Here is a 21831-nt window from a genome sequence, read left to right on the forward strand (position 1 = left end):
ACCAAACACATGGTATTAAGTATCAAGTTCCAACCCGATACCACCTTAACCCCATTCTTGATTCCAACCCCATACCACTTTGTGAACCAAACGCCCCCTTAGTGGGGTGATCCCAGAATCCTTTTATACCAGCCTTCCTAAGCGTCTGAAGCTTCAGTTTCTTGATCTTAGTTATTGGATCAAGTAACTACTACATTTTGGTAACTAGTTTATCTTGCTAATGAAATTTTATCTCCTGACATATCTTACTAAATGATATTTTTTTTATACAGTTGCTAAATGTAGTAGTTTTTTGGAGCTGGGGTGCTGTGATGGTGCTAAGATCAAGGTACCTAGATTATTTCTTTCTTCTTTATTGAGATTTTGAATGTTTGTTCTATGATGATCTAACTTATTAATGTACAATTTATTCATGTTGTTAATTGAAATGGTACAAATCCATAAAACTAATAACTTAAAGAATTTACTGATGTTTTAGTTTAGAGCTTTATTTCTTTTCTGCCAATTTAGAGTAGCAAACAAACACCTTTTTTGAATTAGCTCTTCCTTATGTCACTATATATAGAGACATATGATTGTATTATTTTAACTACTTGCAAACTAAACTTGTTGTCTAATTTAATTGGTTTATATAGCCTCTTATGATCACTTTGGTAACGTTAACCTGTTTCAAATGAGTGATTTCCTTATGTAGTTTGTCCCTTGCATATGGACAATAAGGTTATGTAGTGTAATGATAACTTTTATTGACTATATATGATGTCTCTATAGATTTCCCCATTAGATTTTCAATGTATTTACTTGGTTTGCTAAAGTAGTTTTTTTTCCACAGGTTATACATCATGAACTTCCAAACAATTCTGACAACTTTGTTCACCAATCCCTTATGGAAAAACCAATGATTTCTGCTATTGATATTATTGAATGTTGCTGCAATTGATACTGCTGCTGCTGCCTTTGCACTTAACGTTACTACATGTTGCTGCAACCGCCTATGCTTGACGCCTCTGATGCTGCTTCCTCTATGCTTAGTTGTTGTTGCTTTATATCCTTGATATTGCTCATGGGGTTTCTAAAGCTAACACAAAATTCTCAATTAGTGATGACTGAGCACAATTAAGTATATAACAGATGTAATAGAAAACTTCACTAGCTATGAAATATTGTAAAAAATTTAGGAAAATTTGTCAGAAACCACCCGTTAAAAACTGTTTTTTTTGTCAAAAACCACCCGAAAAAAAATATGTTGCCAAGGACCACCTGTTTTTAAAATAAAGTTGTCTAACACCACAAGGGTCTCATTTCCGGCATTGACTGACAAACTCCGGCGTTGACCTATGTCACGTGCCTAGCACGTGACTTTTAATGACCCCCCCTCCAAAATTTTTTTTTTTTCCTTTCGAAAATTTTGGACTTCCCTCTGATCTCTAATCTCTCTCCTCTTCTTCTCTCTCCTGTTCTTCTCTTTCTTCCTCTCTCTGCCATAAATACTCCTCTAATTTGCAGAACCGATTGGACAACAATCTTAATTGCGAAGGTAAATTGAAGTAATTGGGAGTTGTTGGAACAGTGATTTCGTCTTTTAAAAGGTAAATTTTTTCTATTTTTGCCCTAATTTGTACGGAGCTTTTATCTTGTTTTTGCGTTCTTTGTTCTCTGGGTAAATTTCTGATCAAGCTGAGTGATAATCAATGGGTAAAGGTACAACTAGCAAATGCAAGACAAAATTAGAAGGGGGGACCAAATGGGAGATAATTCATAAAGCAAGGTTCGATTTTTTGATTGTTATTATGCTTTAATGTTGTATTTTTGGGTTGATTTTAAAACTAATTTATGTCCTTGTACCACTAATGACGTGTGTTTATCACTAATTATGTGATTAATTTGTAAATTGTGCATAGTGAATTGTTTGAATTGTTTTCATTAGTTGAAGCAATTAAATATTGTGAATTGAGTTGCTTTATTGGTATTTGAAGCTTTAACTTGATATTGTTAATTGTTAATTGTTGCATGTTGATTATTTAATTAGTAATGTTGTTAGTGTGATAATTTAAGTACTCTATGTTGGTTTTTTGTTGTTGTTTATCAGGTTTAATGGACAAAAGTTTATTGGTGTGCCTAGGTATAGATTAAAAATTGGGGAAATGAACTTTAGACCGTATTATGGTGGGGTTTTTGTCACTAATAAGAAGAAAAGACAAATCACTTATGAACCAGGGCCTACTGGTTTTCATGGCCTTAGTTTACACCCAAATGTAGAGGAATGTTGTTACTTTGAGTTTTCATACTGGATTAGGCAGGAGTTGAAGTATGAGGATGTTGGTGAGATTTGGTTTAGGAAAAAGAATTGTACTTTATTCACTGGGAGGAAGCAATTAGAGAGTGATAAAGAGATTCATGAGCTGTTGGAATCTCCAGAAAGTGATGGGTGGTACAACTTGTATGTTGTACATCATGAGAGAGTGGATAATGTTGGGGGAGGGAAAATCCAAGAGGAGGGGCCTCATGTCTGTGATGAGTATGTTGAAAGTGAGTATAATAATGAGTATGAGGAATATGAGAATCTTGATAATGTTGAAGAGTGGTTCAACATGCACCAGCTGTTAGGTGTGAACAATAAAGGAAAGGGAAAAGCTGGTGAGACAACAAGTCAGAGGGCCCCACATGTTGCACAACCTAACCCTAGATCTGAAAACACACTCTCACTTATTTCTTCAACCACTACAAGAAAAAGTGGAATTAGCAACTGATTTTTGCAACTACCATGGTAATTAGTCGCAAATATAATTTTTGCAACTGAAAAAGACGACTAGTCGCAAATTTTGCAACCGATATTGCAGTAGTTGCTATGCGGTCGCTAATTAGCGACTGATTTTTGCGACTACCATAATAATTAGTCGGTATAAATATTTTAACAACTGAAATAGATGAGTAGTCGCAAAAATTGAAACTGATTTTATAATAGTTGTTATGCAGTCGCTAATTTGCGACGCTCTTAGAATAATTTGAGACTAAATTGTAGTTGCTAGTGTTAACAATTTTGAATAACTACTATTGCAACTAACATGGTAGTTGCTATAATTTTTTTTAATATTTATTTAAAAAGAAATTAAAAAAACCCTTAATATAACAAAGTTGTTGCCGATAAAAAACAAGAACATATCACTTATTCACTCCCTATTCCTTTATTATTGATAATACTTTCAGATTTTCAGTACATACTCTTCTTCATAAAAAATAATCAAATTTACCCTAATAACATTGATTGAAAACACCCTAATTCGTGTGCTGAATCTCTTCAACCTCTATCAATTCTAATCTTGAATTTTTTATTGAAGAACCGCCATCACTTCTATAATTCCCTCGCTATAACCCTCTGCACATCATTTCTGCCATTGAAACGATTTCACCAAATTAAAGCTTTCACCTACTCGATTTCACTTCAAGGTCTTTAACTCACGGGATCAGATTCCATAACTTACAGTGCAATTTACGAGCTCCACTGATCTTTAATTTAAGGTTGGTTTTCTAATACATAAGCTGAATTTTTCTTTTGATGTACTTGTATTAGGTTTTTACTCATGCTTTTGATTAGTGAAATTGTGGTGCTAGAATTTTGTTTTGTCGGGATTGGGTTCAGTTATGTGTGATTAATTTAGGCTTATTTGGATCCTTTTTCTGAAATTTCAAGCAAGCTTCTTTAATTTTTCTTCGTAAAGAATGGCTGGATTGTTTTTGTTTTTTTCTTGGTTCCTTAACAATTTTTATGTGGTTACGCCTGATTTAGGATATTTAGGTTTGAATTCGCTAATTATTTGTGGGTATGCCGGTTAATTAAGGTTTTTGATTTTTAATTTGAATTTGCTAACTTGCATGTTTATAAATTGCATTTTGTTCTATTTGATTCTGGGTTTTTTTTTTAATAAAATTGTTACTCTACATGGTATTCTGAATTTCTGATCTGTATAAGCATTTCCATGGCATTTACAGTACTAAAGATTGTGCCTCCCATTTTATTTGAGGCTCCCATTATAATTTAATACTTGTTTAATTATTCATTACAAATGAAAATTGTTGTAAAGTTTTGATTTTTCTTTGATGGCAAATGGAACTTAGTATGTTGACTAACACAGTTAGATACTTAGATTAACAAGAAATGATTATCAGGGGGCTGCCCCTATTCCTTGGCATAAAAACTCTAGCAGCATAAGTGGAGTAGTGATGAACCTTTCGAGTGAACCAAATAGCAAGATGAACCGGGTCTGGCACGAAATTCTCAAAAACGTGTTTGTTTCTACAACTCCAGGATGCCCACATCAGTGAGGCAATAGTCAGGGAGAACAGTAGATGTAGGGAAGAAGATGCAGGGAGGGTGTAGTACAGGGAGGCTAGGAGGGAAGCTGTGGGTGCAGGGAGGGGGGCAGGAGTTGGGGAAGGGGGCAGGAGCAGGGAGGGGGGCAATGCAGGGAAGGGGAAAGATATGAATTTTGTTTGGACTAGAGGGAACTTTGATTCAATCAGTTACTGTTCTTCCTCGTGGTTCTCTTATTTCCAGGTCTTTACAAAACAAGACTTGTAACTATTGTTCAAAAAGCAGGGCATAGGAAAGTCTGTCACACACTCACACCTACACTTTTCGAATTTATTAACCAAAGCTAACTTTACTTGAATTTTTCATTTGTTAAAAAAAAAAATTGAATTTTTCATTGGCATATTGATTATTTTGTCTGTTATTAGTTTCATAGCTTGTTGAATAGTGATACGTTTATATATGGTTTGCCACAATATATCTCTTTGCTGTATTAGAAAGCGAGTTGTCTGGTATCTCAAATTAATTGGCTGATCAACCACAAGATGAATCTAAATTCTTAGTGGGCTGAAAATTATGAACAATAACTTGCATGATAGCATATGTATATCCTACAGGAAATTGAACATACTACTAGCTTTCACTTGCAATTAAATCAGAAACAAAAAAAAAAGGGTCATTCATGAATGGCAATCACTTGTAAGGACTGTGAATAATATTTTCGGACTATAGCCCTCCATATTACTCACAGGTAATCATGTTATATTATTAGTGATTTTTTAGATTCCAATTCGGGTTGTTGTGTATCCATTGACTTTGTGAAAAACCAATTATTATTGACATTGTCAAAGTTAAATCATACTAAAGCTGATACTCACTGCTTTTATGAATAATATTAAGAAGTGTTTGTCTCTGCTAAAGTGCTCATTTCTTTATTGCACATAGGATGTTAGTCTAGTCTGTTTTTTGATATGCCGAAAAATACTTATATTCTCAATTCAGTATTTTATGTCAATGTCATTTATACTCCACACTAACCTCCGCACATCATCCTCATTTGTAGGAGAGTTGATCAACATATTTTGCTTGCAGAGCCAATAAGTTGGGCCGCTTTTTTTTATTATATCCTATTTCATTATATATACAAGCATACTACAAAAAGTAATTCAATTCTAAATTGCATTAATGATAGTACTTGTAAAAAAAGTTAGAGATTATTTATGTATAATATGCTATTTTGAGTTAAAATTTTAAACTTTACATGTTAATTATGTGCAGCGTACATATACCTTGAGATCGACCCGAGTTCGATGCTAAGGCTAGGAGAGAATTTGAAAAAAAAAGCTGGGACCAACTTAGGGGTACATTGAACCAAGTTTACAAAATGGCTCTCCATAAGCAAGTTAGTTTCATTATTGTCACTGTTCGAGCTGAATTCAAAAATAAACGTAAGCATCCTGATTTTGTGAAATGTTCTAACCAAGCAAGAGATAATCAGTTATTTGGCCAAACATTAGAAAAATTTGACCCTAGCCGTCGCCAAGGTAGCGTATCTACTCCTTAAGTGGTTAAAAAATTGGCAAGTGTATAAACTTTAGTGGCAAACTTATGCTTTTTAATATAAGATTGAAGCAAGTAGAAACTTTTTAGCCACTAAGAGATTACTATAATTGATTTTTATTACAATTGCTCTGGATTCCATGTCCCCCGATTTTTTGTTGTTATTTTATTAGTGCTAACAACTGCTAATACAAGGCAAAGAAAAAAGGATGTAATTTTACCAATAGATGCTGAAGTTTATGAGAGCATTTATTCTGTTTCCGTGGGCAATGATGAAGTTCAATTAATGGGTGACAAGACTCATCAAGTCATGGTATGAGTATACTTATATATATTTTGCTAAGATTAAAAAAAATGTATGGTAGTTAATGTTTGGAGATATATTATAGATTAATTATTTGTTTGTGTGATTGAGTTGGAGGATGAGAATAATTGGCCGGCGTTAATCAAATGATTAATGTGGTATGGCATAATGTGAATTGAAACAGGTTTAATTTGAAGCCATACCCTGTTGGAGGGAATCCTTCAATTTATAAAGGAGATTTTGCCGAGATTTTTACTAATAATTTCTTACATAAATTATTTAACTGTATGTGTTGCGTTTTTTATTTTAACTTTTTTATTTTAACTTTTTTTTAAAAAAATGTTTTTAGTCGTTTAAGTTTTTAACATTTGAGATCATAGTTACTAATACATATCTTAATGTAGGGAGAATATATGGAAAAACTTGAAGAAGTCTACTTGGAGGTTGTAGGTGGGCAAAAGAAAGGAAAAGTCTAAGGTTTAGGCAGTGCTTCACAAATGTACTACAAGAGCGACCCTATTTCTCACCTTACTACATCATCTTTCACTCCTTCCATGATTCCTCAACTAAGCTCTCAAGTTGAAGAATAAAAGAAGATGGCGGAAGAAAACCATACCTAAGTAGAAGAAAACCAAAAAATAGCGGAGGAATTTGTCGAAAATCATGAGATAAAAAAACTACATGGAAGAAGGAAAAAATTAGCTATACAAAAAACATTGCAAGAAATGGCATCACCCCTTGTCCAATAACGTTAGTTACCGTCCTGTGAAGCCTCCTACGTCTACAGTCACCCGCTCTCGTGATGCAACTAAGTGATTTTTATTTTCTTGGTGGTAATTTTGTGAAAAAACTAGTCTTTTACAGCGTTACTTATTATTATTTGAAGTAGCTTTCTTTATACGGGAGGTGATTTTTGAAACAATTAGTCATATGAGATAAATATTGTTTTTTTAATACATAGATACAAAATTGATGATATTTTGGATATTTGAATAAAATTAACATTTTGGTTATTTGAATTTATGTATTGGTATTTGGTACCTTTCTTTTTGTGATTGATATTGGTCGTCACTAAATTATGGTCTCCAACTCATAGTCAGTCGCAAAAATTTAGCGACTGTAAATTTGGTTCAGAGACTGATTGGTTAGTTGCAAAATAATTAGTCTCAATAGTCGCAAATAATTAGTTTTGTAGTCGCAAAAGTTTGGTTTCGTATGTAGTTGCTAATCCGTCGCGAAAAAAATTAGTCTCTGTAGTCACAAATCCGTCGCATTAAAACTAGTCTTCGTAGTCGCAAAAGTTTGGTCATGTAGTCGCTAATCCATTGCAAAAGTATTCTTAAAACATTGGTCTCCGTAGTTGCTAATCCGTTGCAAATATTTTACGATGAACAATGATTTAGTTGCTAAAACTCGAAAGTTGGTCTCTAAATGGCAGTTGCAAAGGCGTTGCAAATCCGTCGCTAAATTTGCGACTGTTCAAAAATTAGTCGCAAAAATGGATTTGCGACGAGGTCTTTGGCAACTAACGAAATTAGTTGCAAATCCGTCGCAAATCCATTTTTGCGACGGATTTGCGACTACTTTGGCCGTCGTAAACTACCCTTTTTTTTGTAGTGAACTACTAACCAACCTTGTACCCCTTCCTTAAGCCAAAAACAGCCACAAAAATATCCTTCTTCACGCATTAAAGGGAAAGCTACTGCTAGATCTAGGAAATGGCAAGCTTGTGAGGATCTTGGGAATGCAGAGACTGTAGTTGAGGGGGGTTTAGGGAAGGAGCAGGAGGAAGGCAGTGGTTCAGAAGATGACAGTGATGTGGACTTAAATGATGATGACTGGGAGGATCAAGAAGATGATGATTTGTTTGCAGCAAATGTTGATGAAACAATCACTGAGAGAGTGACTAGAAGTCTAGGTGGTAGTCAGGCTTTGCAAGTGCACCAGCCACAAACAGAACAGGCCCCTGTTAAAGAAGAGCCTGGTTTGGTGGACTTGGGCTTAGGTGATGATGTTGATTTATGTGAATCTGATGATGATGTTGAGAGCTTGCCAGACTCTGATGATGAGAGAGGGATACATTATCCAGTTTTCAACCCACAAGTGGACTTCAAGGACAAGATAAAGCTGAGCAAGGGGTTAAAATTCTCATCTGTATCCATACTTAGGAAGGCTTTGAGGTATCATGCAGTTGAAAATGGGTACAATTACTATTTTCTACATAATGACAACTTCAAAGTGACTGTGTTCTGTGTTAATAAGTGTGACTGTAACTGGAAGCATTCTAGGATTGTAAAGTGTAGTTGTGATAGCAAGAGAAAATGCAAGTTTAAAGTACATTGCAAGAAGGTCAAGGGTGAGGCTACAATTCAGATCAGAACTATTAATCTGAGTCATGTGTGTGGAAGACAACATGAAAACAACAAGGTTACTGCTTTGTATTTAGCTGAGAGATTTTTAAATGAATGGAGGGACTCACCAACTTGGAAGCTTAGAGACTTTATGCTTAGAGCTAGGAGAGTGACAGGAGTTAGTCTTGGGTATTACAAATGTTATAATGCTAGGCAAATAGCAATGAGAATGATTCATGGAGATGCTGCAGATCAGTATAGGAGGGTTTGGGACTATGCTGAAGCCATTAGACAATATAATCCTGGTAGTACAGCTGTGGTGAAGTGCATTGGAATAGAGCATCCACCACCCCTATTTTAGAGAATGTATATATGTTTGCAGCCATGCAAAGAAGGTTTTATGGCTGGGTGTAGGCCAATTTTGGGGGTTGATGGATGCCATTTAAAGGGTGCAGTACCTGGGATTTGTTTGACAGCAGTAGGAAAGGATGGAAACAACAATTTGTTTCCTGTTGCATGGGCCATTGTAGAGACTGAAAACAGAGAGACTTGGGAGTGGTTTCTGGAGCTGCTTGTAAAGGACTTGGGGAGTGTGGCTCAAGATTTGACATGGTTGAGGCAAGGGGAAGAGTCTGTCACTTATATGTCTGACAGGCAAAAGGTCAGTCACACCTACCATATTCATTTGTTTTGTGTTCATTTTTTGCTTGATAATTGGACTTATGTAATGTTGCAATATACTGTGTTTTTAGGGTCTTTTGGATGCTTTCAACAAAGTAATTCCTAGAGCTGAAATAAGGTTCTGCTGCAGACACATATAGGCCAACTTCAAATTGAAGTTTCCTGGCCAGCTTTACAAGCAATACTTTTACATGGCAGCTAGAGCATCAACTAAGGTAAATAATCTCCTTTTCATTCAAGTGTTTGAATATATAATCTGTTAAGAGCAACTGAAGTTCCCTTGTTTTAATTGTTGTTGTGTGTCAATGTCAGTTTCATTTCAATCAACAAATGGAAGCAATTAAAAAACTTTCTCCAGATGCTTACAACTATTTGAATAACATTCCAGCTTGTCATTGGTCAAGACATGCATTTAGCACTAGGTGCAAGTATGGAATGTTGCTCAACAATTGCTGCGAGAGCTTCAATAATGTCATCAGAGAAGCTAGGTCTATGCCTATCCTAGGAATGTTGGAATGGATTAGAAGGTGGGTTATGAAAAGGTGTTGTGCAAAAAGAGATGGGTTAAATAACTTTCAGGGAATGATTATGCCTTCAGTGGTTAAGATGATTGATAGGGCAAGTGAACAAGTCAGCAAGTGTGATATTACACAAGCTGATGTTCATGAATTTAAGGTAGATCATGTGTCAACTGGTGAGACTTATGTGGTTAATTTGCAAAGTAGAACTTGTGGTTGTTTTAGGTGGGAGTTAATGGGGATCCCATGTTATCATGCCTTGGCATGTATTGCAAAGCAAAGGTTCAACTGGGAGGACTATGTGCACCTAGCCTATCATGTCTCTACATATGCTAAGTCATATGCTCCAGCCTTCCACCCCATGCCTGGTAAAAACCAATGGCCAAAGACCACATTCCCAGAGCCACTGCCACCAGCATATAAGAAGCTTCCAGGAAGACCCAAGGGTAAAAAGAGAATAAAGGAGCCAGGAGAGGGAGAAGATGCAAGTTATGTTGTCAAGAATAAAAAACAATTTACTTGCAAGAACTGTGGTAAGTTTGGGCACTACCAAAAAACTTGTGAAAATCCACATGTTCCACCACCACCACCACCACCACCTCCTGTCAATAAGGGTGGCAGACCAAAGAAGGGAGCAGCAGCAGCAACCACCAATGCACCACCTACTACAACCACCACTACTGCAACACTAGCCACCACCAATGCAGCAACAACAACAGCACCACAACGTTCCCTGCAACCAGCCTCAACTACAGCCACTCAAGCAACAGCAGGTCCTTCAATCAGAATACAAGCACCAAAGTCTGTAAAGTTTGGAAAAAATACTAAGCAGAAATAAGGGTCCTCAAAAGCACCACAAGTTTCTACAAGACCAAGCTTAAAAAGACAGAAGACCAATGTAGATTCCTCAGCTTCAGTGTTATGTTCTCAAGCAAGCTGCACAACACAACAATCTCAAGCCTCAAACACAAACTCATAATTGTGCTAGTTGTTTATACTGTCATGTGAACTCAGTTTATTAAGCTAGGATTAACTTTTGCAAACTTGATACATTCCTATATCTTTATTGTTGTTTATGCAAACATTTGCAAACTTTTGCAACCATGTCTTGTTAAATGATAATCAAGTTGTTACTTTTGGCAATGCATTTGTGCAAACTAATTTATAGAAAAGGAAACCATTTCATTCATTACTTAGTAAAAAGGATTACAAACTTAGTTGCTAAACCAGCCTTAATACAAACTACGTACTAACCACTACCACTACATTAGGCTACTGCATTCCCAACTTAAAGTACATTAGGCCACTAATTTCACCATGATTAAACTAAGCAACATAGACATCACAACACAAACTACCATAGTCAATCCAAAGTTCCCACCATGTTCAGTCCTTCTTTTCTTCAACTTCAATTTCAACTTGTCAACTTCTTCCTTCAACCTCTTCTTCTCATTTTCTGCACAGCACAACCTTGTTTGTAGAACACTGACTTCCCCTTTCAGAAGTTGTTTGTCAGACAAAATTAGGTTCAGAGCATCTCGTTGCCAATTTGTCATTTCCTCATCGACCCATCGAAAGAATTTGCAGCCCCTATGGTTAGTTTCTGGGTTATAGAACTTACAGGCTTCAAATCTATGGCCAGGGTTGTCATGAGTCAACCTAGCAATTGGGACGCCACAACCGCACTTAGTGTTTGCTGGAGATTGCGACATTAAACCTGAAATTTGCATAATCCCAATCAATTAGTAAACCCTAAATTAAGCAAATTGGGGAAAAAAAATTAAAGACAACCACGACATTGAAATTGTAGGTTTCGGAATTATCTGAGGTTGTTGATACTACTTTCAAACCTTTTCGTCACTAACAATGGAGCTTTTACAGATGGAGGAGAGTGAAAGAACAGAGGAAGAAAGAACAGAGAGAGGAAGAAAGAGAAGAACATGAGAGAGAAGAAGAGGAAAGATATTAGAGAGAGGGAAGTTCAAAATTTTCGAAAGGAAAAAAAAAAATTTTTGGAGGGGGGGTCATTAAAAGTCACGTGCTAGGCACGTGCCATAGGTCAACGCCGAAGTTTGTCAGTCAATGCCGGAAATGAGACCCTTGTGGTGTTAGACAACTTTATTTTAAAAACAGGTGGTCCTTGGCAACATATTTTTTTTCGGGTGGTTTTTGACAAAAAACAGTTTTTAACGGGTGGTTTCTGACAAATTTTCCAAAAATTTATGTGCAATGATAAAATTATATTTTGGCATATTTTATAGCATATACTTGTTTTGGTAATACTAGCTAGTAGAATAAATTCAATTTTATTTTTGTGGTAAAAATATTCACTACACTAGATCTTTTTATAAAGAAAATGGACTTGAATAAGAGTTGCTAAATTTGAATATAAGGACAGAAAAAAGCGTCGATAAATAATATAATACTATGGACATAGAAAAGCGTCACCAATTTTGTAACAGGAGACAAGAAAAAGTGTCGCAAAATTTAAGTGAGTTTGTAGACGCTTCGTATAAAGTTTTGGACACAAAAAAGCGTCGCTAAAAAACTACACACATTTGGGATAATGCGCGAAATATGTATTTTTCGACACTTTGTATATCAGTTAGGACACATAAAAGCGTCGATGTTCTCGACGCTTTTTTGTGTCCCTCTGAATTCTCGACTCACGTTTTTCGACGCTTTTAAGCATCGTCGAGAAATATTTTTGTGACGCTTTTTAGTGTCGAAATATAGCCTAAAAAGCGTCCAAAAACACGCTTTTTGTAGTACTGTATATAATCGCTCTTCTTTTTTTACTCACATTACTAATAGGATGATAATTAGATTGAAGCAACACACACAATGACACAATTAAGAATTGAAGAATGAATTGATAGCATGGAAAGGGGAAATTTTTTTTATTGAAAATTGAATTTGAACGTGATTGATTTTTAAGTTTTTTTATTTTGTCATCGTTTCTAAAATAAAATCCGTAGTCAACTTTATCGACAATTCATATTAGTCAAAAATTAATAGACGGTTATGATTTTATCTAACACAATTGTGGCCATTTAAAAGTCATCCCATTTGTAAATCCTACGAGTAACTTGTACTTCCTCCGTTTTTTTTAACTTGACCCGCTTTGACTTTTACACTATTCATCACCCTCCTTTGACCATTTTTTGTGAATAATATGTAAGGAGAAATATATTAATGTGAGATCTTTTTGAATTTGTCTCAATAAGTACTATCATAATATATAACTCTTATACACTAGTAGAAAAAATGAAAAATACAACGCTCAATGGCCACCGGTTTTTAAGAACCGGTGGCAATAAAAAGGAGAAAAATGTGCGGGGATAGTAATGCCACCGGTTCGGTTCGAACCGGTGAGGAAAATATTATTGCCACCGGTTCAAAACCGGTGGCATTGTAATATTAAAAAAAAAAAACGCCCCTTTATAAAACCCAAACCCTACTCTCTCCCCTCTCCCCTCTCAACCGTTTCTCTCTCCCCTCTCCTCCTCTTTCTCTCTCCTCCTCTTTCTCTTCTCCTTCAATCGATCTGCCCCAATATAATACCACGGTACCACCGTACCACCATACCACCTCTTCTCCTTCAATCTCCACCACCGTACCACCTCTTCTCCACTACCGTACCACCCGATCTCCTTCAATCTCCACCACCGTACCACCCGATCTCTTTCAATCACCACCGTACCACCTCTTCTCCTTCAATCTCCACCACCACGGCACCACCTCTTCTCCTTCGATCTCCACCACCATACCCTTCTCCTTCGATCTCCACCACCACCACCAATTTTTCCACCACTCCCGCAACAATAACACCACCGCCGCTACAATACCACCACGAACACATGCATGAGCAACGCCTACTTTAATCGAGGTTAGGGTTTGATTTTAATCGATTTTTTTTAATTTTAATTCAATTTTATTTTGGTTTTACTCGATTTTAATTCGAACTTTATTTGATTTTAATCTATTTTATTCGATTTCTTCTTGGTTTTTCTGGGTTTTTAAATCCAATATATCTGGGTTTTTAAATCGAATTTTTCTGGGCTTTTTAATTCGAATTTTCTGAGTTTTAAAATCGACTTTAATTCGATTTTTATTTGATTTATTCGATTTCTTCTGGGTTTTTTTGGGTTTTGAAATCGATTTTTTCTGGGTTTTAAATCGATTTTTTCAGGGTATGAAATCGAATTTTTTTAGGTTTTTTAAATCGAATTTTCTGAGTTTTAAAATCGATTTTATTTGAATTTAATTCGATCTTCTGGGTTTAATTCGATTTTAATTATGGGTTTTTTTTTCTGGGTTTTTTTTAATGATTGTAATCGATTATGCATAGTGTTCTGAGTTTTTTTTTTTTTTTTTTTTTTTTTTTTTATTTTTTTTTATTTTAATCGATTTGTTTTTTTTTTTGTTTTAATTGATGCAGGTATATTGATTTAGATCTTAAATCGAAGAATCAAGATTTAGATGTTGCATGGGTTTTTTTTTTAAATTTTGATGTTGTAATTTTTTTTTTTTGATTTATATGTTGTAATGGGTAGATATTGTAAATTTTTTTTTTTGATTATATGTTGTAAGTTTGCGATTATATTGAATGATAAATTGATAATATGATATTGGGAATTTTTTTGTTGGTTTAATTGTTTGATATTGGGAATTTTTTTTGTTGGTTTAATTGTTAAAGATTGCGATTATATTTATATTTTGATACTGGGAATTTATTTTGTTGGTTTAATTGGTTTAATTTCAAGTGAATAAAAAAAAAAAATTAAATGGGAGAATTGCCACCGGTTAACCGGTGGCATTAAATTTAATATCAAAAAAAAAAAAAAAATGGGAAGTGAATATTGCCACCGGTTAACCGGTGGCAATAATTAATTTTGCCACCGGTTTTGAACCGGTGGCCTTTTGTCCTAGGTTTTGCCACCCCCCCACTGGCCACCGGTTCAAAACCGGTGGCAAAGGGGGGTTTTGAACCGGTGGCCAACCCCTTTTTTCGCATATTGATAATTTTTACTTATGAAGAATTAAAGTTATTGATCGTTAAAGTTTTGCATTGACAAGCGTGATAAAAGAAACAGGTCAAGTAAAAAAAAACAGAGGAAGTATTTTCTCATTATGTAAAAGTTTCTCATTATGTAAAATTCTCACTTGAAAATCATACGAGTAACTTGTATTTACACATTATTTGTTCAATTGTGCTTCTTCTCACTTTTTTGCGCTTTGACTGAAAAATTAAATAAGCTTGTTTTGACCTTTTATAGTTTTATCTCTTTTCCCAAATTTGTAACCTTGTTATTTATTTATTTATTTATTTTTTTGAAGACTTTCATCTTGTTAATTGTTACTTAACAATTACAGAGTACTCTACAAGTTTGTTCTATAAACATATTTTATTCAATTAACTACCTTAATATGATCTATTTTAATTTTTTTATAGACAAATTATGAATACGATTCATACTAGCCGACCCTAAATCAATTTGAAACTAAATTTAGCTTTGTTGTTTTTGCTTTATTTAATTTGTTCTTTTTCTCACTTTTTTGCAAGCTTTTTAAAATACTAAAAAACAAAAAACCAAAGGAAAAAAAGAAACTAGACTTAAAGCAAGGCATTTGGTTTTTTTTTATTTTTTTATTTTTTTTATTAGTATTATGACAGTAGCTAGCTAGCATAAACACTTACTACGTACGAGTATTTATTACTCCGTACTCTTTAGTCTTTAAACTTTTCACTAAAAATTGACGCATCATTAGACATTAGTCATTAGTGTTAAGATATATTAGTTAATAATATATCTTTGACTTTGTATATAATTAGTTTCCTCCTTTGTAGCTTAGAATATTTGATGTATATCTCATAGCATAATTAGTGCCTAGTCTTTAGCTTGTAAATTGTATATATTCTCAGTAATTGGAATGCAATACTCACGGAATACATTTCCTTCATGGTATCAGTAGACTAGGGTTAATCTTCCGCTGCACCCTAGCGTTTCCGCCCAAACTTCCCTCTGTTTTCTTCTTCTTTCCCCTACTTTCTTCTTCCCTCTGTTTTCCCGGCAGCCATGGTGGACAACAAAATTCACCCAGCCATGACTGTTAACAACATCAAAACTGTGATCCCTATCACTCTTGAGATGGAAAATTCACTTTACTCCACATTGGCGGAGCTATTCAAAGTCCACGCTCGTTCTCACCATGTTCTAAATCACATCATTGCTCCTGAAAAGAAGGTTGCTGTGCCTTCAACTGATGAGGAAAAGGAGCAATGGGCGACCATTGATGTCGCCATTCTTAGGTGGATTTATTCCACCATTTCCCATGATCTATTGAACACTATTATAGAACCTGACTCCACGGCTATGGAAGCTTGGAATCGACTTCGCGACGTATTTCAGGACAATCAAAATTCTCGAGTCGTTGCCCTTGAACATGAGTTTTTGAGCACTCAAATGGAGGACTTTCCCAATGCTTCGGCATATCGTCAAAGGCTTAAGAGCCTCTCTGATCAACTGGCGAATGTAGGAGCACCGGTGGATAACAACCGGCTTGTTCTTCAGTTAGTTTCCGGCCTCTCGGAACCGTACAAGGGGGTTGCAACCTTGATTCGCCAAAGCAACCCTCTCCCTCAGTTTTACCAAGCCCGTTCGATGCTTACTTTGGAGGAAGCGGGCTTGGAAAAACAGGCGGCTTCTTCTTCATCCTCGGTGGCAGCCATGGTGGCGAGTACTCGGGATGGTGACTCGAGTTTGGATGGCTCGGGTAACTATCGTGGCAAAGGCAAAAATCAGAAAAAGAATCAAAACCGGAAGGGTAACAACGGCGGTTGTCGGAGTTCTGGGTCCGGTGGTGGTCAAGGTTCTGGTGGCCGCGGTTCTTCACAGCAGCAGCAGTGGGTGTCCATGCCCCCTTGGCAGCAGCAGTACCCACCTTGGGTTTGGCCATGGGCTGCTCCACCTTGCCCATATCCAACCCAAGGTTGGGCCAGACCTCAAGGGCCCAACAGACAGCAAGAACAAGGCCTGCTTGGTCCTCGGCCTCAACATCAAGCGTATGCTGCTTCTTCTCAGCCTTATGTTCCTATGGACTTGGAGTCGGCTTTCCACACCATGTCTCTACAGCAGCCCGATCCCTCGTGGTACATTGATACCGGTGCTACTTCTCATATGACATCCACCAACGGTAATCTCTCGTCTTATTTTAATTTGAGCAATCATCATAATGGTATTGTTGTTGGTAGTGGTCATACTATTCCAATTCGTGGTTGTGGAAATACTACTTTACCGTCCCCTAATCCTCCTTTGTCTCTCTCTAATGTCCTACATGCCCCCAAACTCATTAAAAATCTAATTTCTGTTCGTAGATTTACCACTGATAACTGTGTGTTTGTTGAGTTTGACCCTTATGGTTTTTCTGTGAAGGATTATCGGACGGGGATGCCCATAATGAGATGTGATAGCCAAGGGGACCTTTATCCACTCACTAACACCTTCTCACGTTCTCCTCCATTGACCTTCACGGCCTTAGCTTCTTCCATTTGGCATGATAGATTGGGACATCCGGGAGCTTCTATTTTAAAGACTCTTAGTAATAATAAAAGCATTGAATGTACTCACTCCTCTAGTTCTAGTGTTTGTCATTCATGTGTACTTGGAAAACATGTTAAATTGCCATTTGTTTCTTCTATTTCTACTACTACTATGCCTTTTGATATTGTTCATAGTGATTTTTGGTCATCACCCGTTGTGAGTTCTTCGGGACATCGTTATTATATGCTTATTTAGGATGATTATTCGAAATTTTTGTGGACTTTTCCCTTAGCTAAGAAATCGGATGTTTTTGATAAAGTCTTAGCATTTCAAGCATTTATTCGAACCCAATTTGAACGACCTATTAAGACCTTTCAATGTGACAATGGGATAGAGTATGATAATGGACCTTTTTGGGCTATGTGTGAGTGTAATGGGATGTCATTTCGTCTTTCATGTCCACATACATCATCTTAAAATGGGAAGGCCGAGAGGAAAATAAGATCATTGAATAATATTATTCGCACCCTTCTAGCACATGCCTCCTTACCACGTTCTTTTTGGCATCATGCGTTACAAATAGCCACTTATCTCCATAACATAATTCCAAGTAACTTACTAGAGTCTAAATCTCCTTTAGAGATTCTATATCAAAGAAAGCCGTCTTATTCACATTTACGTGTCTTTGGTTGCTTGTGTTACCCTCTATTTCCGTCTACTACTATTAATAAAATTCAAGCTCGTTCAACACCTTGTGTTTTCTTGGGGTTTCCACCTAATCATAGGGGTTACAAGTGTTATGATTTATCTACTCATAAGATATTCATAAGTCGACATGTTGTGTTTGATGAATCGGTTTTCTCTTTTTCTAAGTTGCATACACCTTCTACCCACACATATGATTTTTTGGATGAAGGGCTCCATCCATCTATCATTCACCAAATGCAACTTCCTTCCTCTACACCTTTGGGGCAGCCTGCTTCGTTAGCCCAAACCGAGTCTAGCCCAGCTGCACCCACGAGCCCACCTTCTCCTCCCTTTTCTCCTTCTGGGCCGCGTCCTCTTTCCTCTCCTCTGAGCCCAATCCGCAGCCCACCTCCATCTCCTCCTTCCTCTAGCATACCAGCCACTGTTGGGCATAATAGGTTGCTAGTGGACTGTGGGCCTGTTCAATCAGCCACGGCCCACTCGCAGCCTACCCAAACAGCTGGCCCACGTGCTCCTCCTCCCCTTAGCCTACATATTCAACTTCCAATTTCCAATTATTCTTCTACCATTATCACGAGAAGAAAAAATGGGATAATTAAACCAAATCCGAAATATAAAAATTTCAACACTATGGTTTCTAATGTTACGAAATCCCCTCTCCCTCGTAACCCTGTTTCTGCTCTTCGTGACCCGAATTGGAAATGGCTATGGATGATGAATATAATGCTCTTATTAAAAATAAGACGTGGGAGTTGGTGCCCCGTCCACCTGATGTTAATGTTATTCGTTCTATGTGGATTTTTACTCACAAGGTGAAATCTTACGGTTCTTTTGAGAGGCATAAAGCTCGTCTTGTAGGTGATGGCAAAACACAACAGGTTGGCATTGATTGTGGGGAGACTTTTAGTCCAGTTGTGAAACCGGCTACTATCCGTACTGTTCTTAGCCTGGCTTTGTCTAAGGCTTGGTCGATACATCAACTTGATGTTAAGAACGCTTTTCTGCATGGTGAGCTTCAGGAGACAGTTTATATGCATCAACCCCTTGGGTAATATGATAAAACGCACCCTGATTATGTGTGTTTATTGCGGGGCTCTTTATATGGTCTTAAGCAGGCACCCCGGGCATGGTATAAGAGATTTGCAGATTTTGCTGAATCTATTAGTTTCACTAATAGTAAGAGTGACAATTCCTTGTTTATTTATCGTCAAGGGAAAAATGTGGCTTATTTACTGTTATATGTTGATGACATTATTCTCACAGCTTCTTCTGATACTCTGCGGCGTTCTATTATGTCCCTTCTTAGCTCGGAGTTTGCTATGAAGGACTTGGGTCACCTTAATTATTTTCTTGGCATAGCTGTGACACGACATAAGGGTGGATTATTTTTGTCACAGTGCAAATATGCGGAAGAGATTATTGACCGTGTAGGGATGACTTCTTGCAAGTCTTCGGCTACACCCATTGAGGTAAAACCGAAGGACAATTCTACAGGTTCACCATGTACCGATCCTACATTGTATCGTAGTCTTGCAGGGGCCTTGCAATACCTTACTTTCACTAGACCGGATATATCTTATGCGGTTCAACAGGTTTGCTTACATATGCATGATCCGAAAGAGAGTCATATGGCGGCTCTCAAACGGGTTATTCGGTACATCCAGGGAACTATTGATCATGGTTTGCATCTGTACCCGTCTTCTATTTCCTCTCTTATTTCTTATACAGATGCTGATTGGGCCGGGTGTCCGGATACTAGACGCTCCAAATCTGGATATTGTCTATATTTGGGTGACAATTTGATTTCTTGGTCCTCGAAACGACAACCTACTCTATCTAAGTCTAGTGCTGAGGCAGAGTACAGGGGCGTTGCTAATGTGGTTTCTGAGTCATGTTGGCTTCGAAATCTACTTTTAGAGCTACATTGTCCGATTAAAAAGGCAACATTGGTGTATTGTGATAATGTGAGTGCTATTTATCTTTCTGGCAATCCGGTGCAACATACACGAACAAAGCACATAGAGATGGACATTTTGTTTGTTCGGGAAAAGGTTGCCCGCGGCGAGGTCCGTGTTCTTCATGTCCCTTCTAGGCACCAAATCGCAGATATTTTTACAAAGGGGCTTCCTCGCGTGCTCTTTGAAGATTTCAAGGATAGTCTAAGTGTTCGTCCTCCTCCCGCTTAGACTATGGGGGTGTGTTAAGATATATTAGTTAATAATATATCTTTGACTTTGTATATAATTAGTTTCCTTAGCTCCTTTGTAGCTTAGAATATTTGATGTATATCTCATAGCATTATTAGTGCCTAGTCTTTAGCTTGTAAATTGTATATATTCTCAGTGATTGGAATGCAATACTCACGGAATACATTTCCTTCAATCAGAAGGGGGGTCTTCAAGACTTCAATCATAGACGGAAAAATTAGACGAAGTATAATGAATAGTACGTGAGTACTACTGTAGTACTTTACTACTTTGTATTACAAGTTGTACAACGTTTATGGCTAGTTGAAAAAACATGGGTATCTTCTATCTTAAACGAAAAAAATTAAATATTAGTGACAAGAGGAAAATGCATGTCGTTTTCTACCCTTTCCACAAGCCAAACTAAATTTGTAAACACCTAACCAACCTTATATGAATATAGGGTAAGTTAAGGGTCGGTCCCAAGGGAATGCAATGATGAAAACTAAAGTCTAAGTCAAGCTACTTCGGAGTCGAAAATGAGATATTGGTTGGTAATAAAATGAACTAGATCAAATTCAACAAATAATCAAAGGTCTAAACGCTAGGGATATGGGTTCCACATGCAAAATCAATGATAATGCTAGATTAAAGCTCAATCAATTAATTCAAGTATTGCAATGGACAAACAATAGTAGCAATCAAGAGAGTTCAAATACTATCTCCTATAGGTCAATCTAGTGGTCATTATGAAAGGCAAACCAAGAAGAATCATAAGCAAACTCAATCAATTAGAGCAACCTTTAAATCAATTGGTCATGTCATTAAGAGTTGCAATGCAATCTAGATTAATCTTATAGGGTGATCAATCCTAATCTAATCAATCTCATGCAAAACTATGTCAACCAATTTAATTGCAACAAATCAACCAATCAAAGAGCATCAACTAGCATTTCCATTAATCAAACATGCTTCCCCCTTTCCCTAGCAACTAATCTACTCACTAATCATGGTGAAATTCAAGAACAAATAACTAGAAATTGCATTGATCATCATTCTATATCAAAATCTAATAGAAATCAAAGTATTCAATATTATCAAACTCAAATCCAAGAAAAACAAACATCAAGCAAAAGAATCAAATAACAAGTAAGTAAAATATGAAAGAAAGAAGAGAATCTCACTAAAATTGATGATTGAAAATGAAGAAATCCAAACTTGATTGATCAAATGTTGAGTTACAAATCCAAAACCAAGAACTCCTCTCTAACTTCTCTCTAACTTCTCTCTCTAAAACTAAGCTAATGAAAATTATCAAAAAGTTAGATTCAAAAAGGAAATACAATTCTATTTATAGGCTAAGAAGAAATCGGCAGCTCCCGCGGTCTCTCTCGATAAGCCCGCGTCCGCGGAAAAATGGGTACGGAACCCTCCGCGGGCTGCCTAGGCTGCACCCGCGCCCGCGGCCACAGGGGCCCGCGCCCGCGGCTTGATGTCCCGCGCCCGCAGCGAATTCCCCTGCTCCTAAAGGCTGATCAGGGGAGCCGCGGTCTCTCTGAGCGGAGAGACTTTCCAAATTGCCCGCGCCCGCGGAGAGACCGCGGGGCAACCGCGGCTAGTTCCTGCCAACTTTTGGCATTTTTGAACAATAAGAGCCCGCGCCCGCGGCT

General features: G+C 36.9%; 2 protein-coding genes and 1 long non-coding RNA gene across 3 annotated transcripts; all 3 read left to right on the forward strand.

Annotated features, from left to right (window-relative positions):
* Positions 1-3198: 3198 nt before the first annotated feature.
* LOC145606065 (uncharacterized) lies at positions 3199-7192 on the forward strand. The gene is made up of 3 exons (XR_014105205.1): positions 3199-3519; positions 5588-5757; positions 6578-7192. It is a non-coding gene; the product is annotated as an uncharacterized LOC145606065 (long non-coding RNA).
* A 1732-nt stretch (positions 7193-8924) lies between these two features.
* LOC145604082 (uncharacterized) lies at positions 8925-10561 on the forward strand. Its single transcript, XM_081660030.1, has 4 exons — positions 8925-9185; positions 9277-9300; positions 9346-9420; positions 9518-10561. Exons 1-4 carry the CDS (start codon positions 8925-8927, stop codon positions 10559-10561), a joined length of 1404 nt encoding a protein of 467 aa, XP_081516156.1.
* A 5242-nt stretch (positions 10562-15803) lies between these two features.
* On the forward strand, positions 15804-20161 carry LOC145604083 (uncharacterized). The gene is made up of 3 exons (XM_081660031.1): positions 15804-17483; positions 18788-19000; positions 19091-20161. The coding sequence occupies exons 1-3, from the start codon at positions 15804-15806 to the stop codon at positions 20159-20161; spliced, it is 2964 nt and encodes a 987-aa protein (XP_081516157.1).
* Positions 20162-21831: the final 1670 nt, after the last annotated feature.

This window comes from Chenopodium album, chromosome 22 (assembly GCF_948465745.1).
Source record: "Chenopodium album chromosome 22, dcCheAlbu1.1, whole genome shotgun sequence".
Lineage (NCBI taxonomy): Eukaryota > Viridiplantae > Streptophyta > Magnoliopsida > Caryophyllales > Amaranthaceae > Chenopodium > Chenopodium album.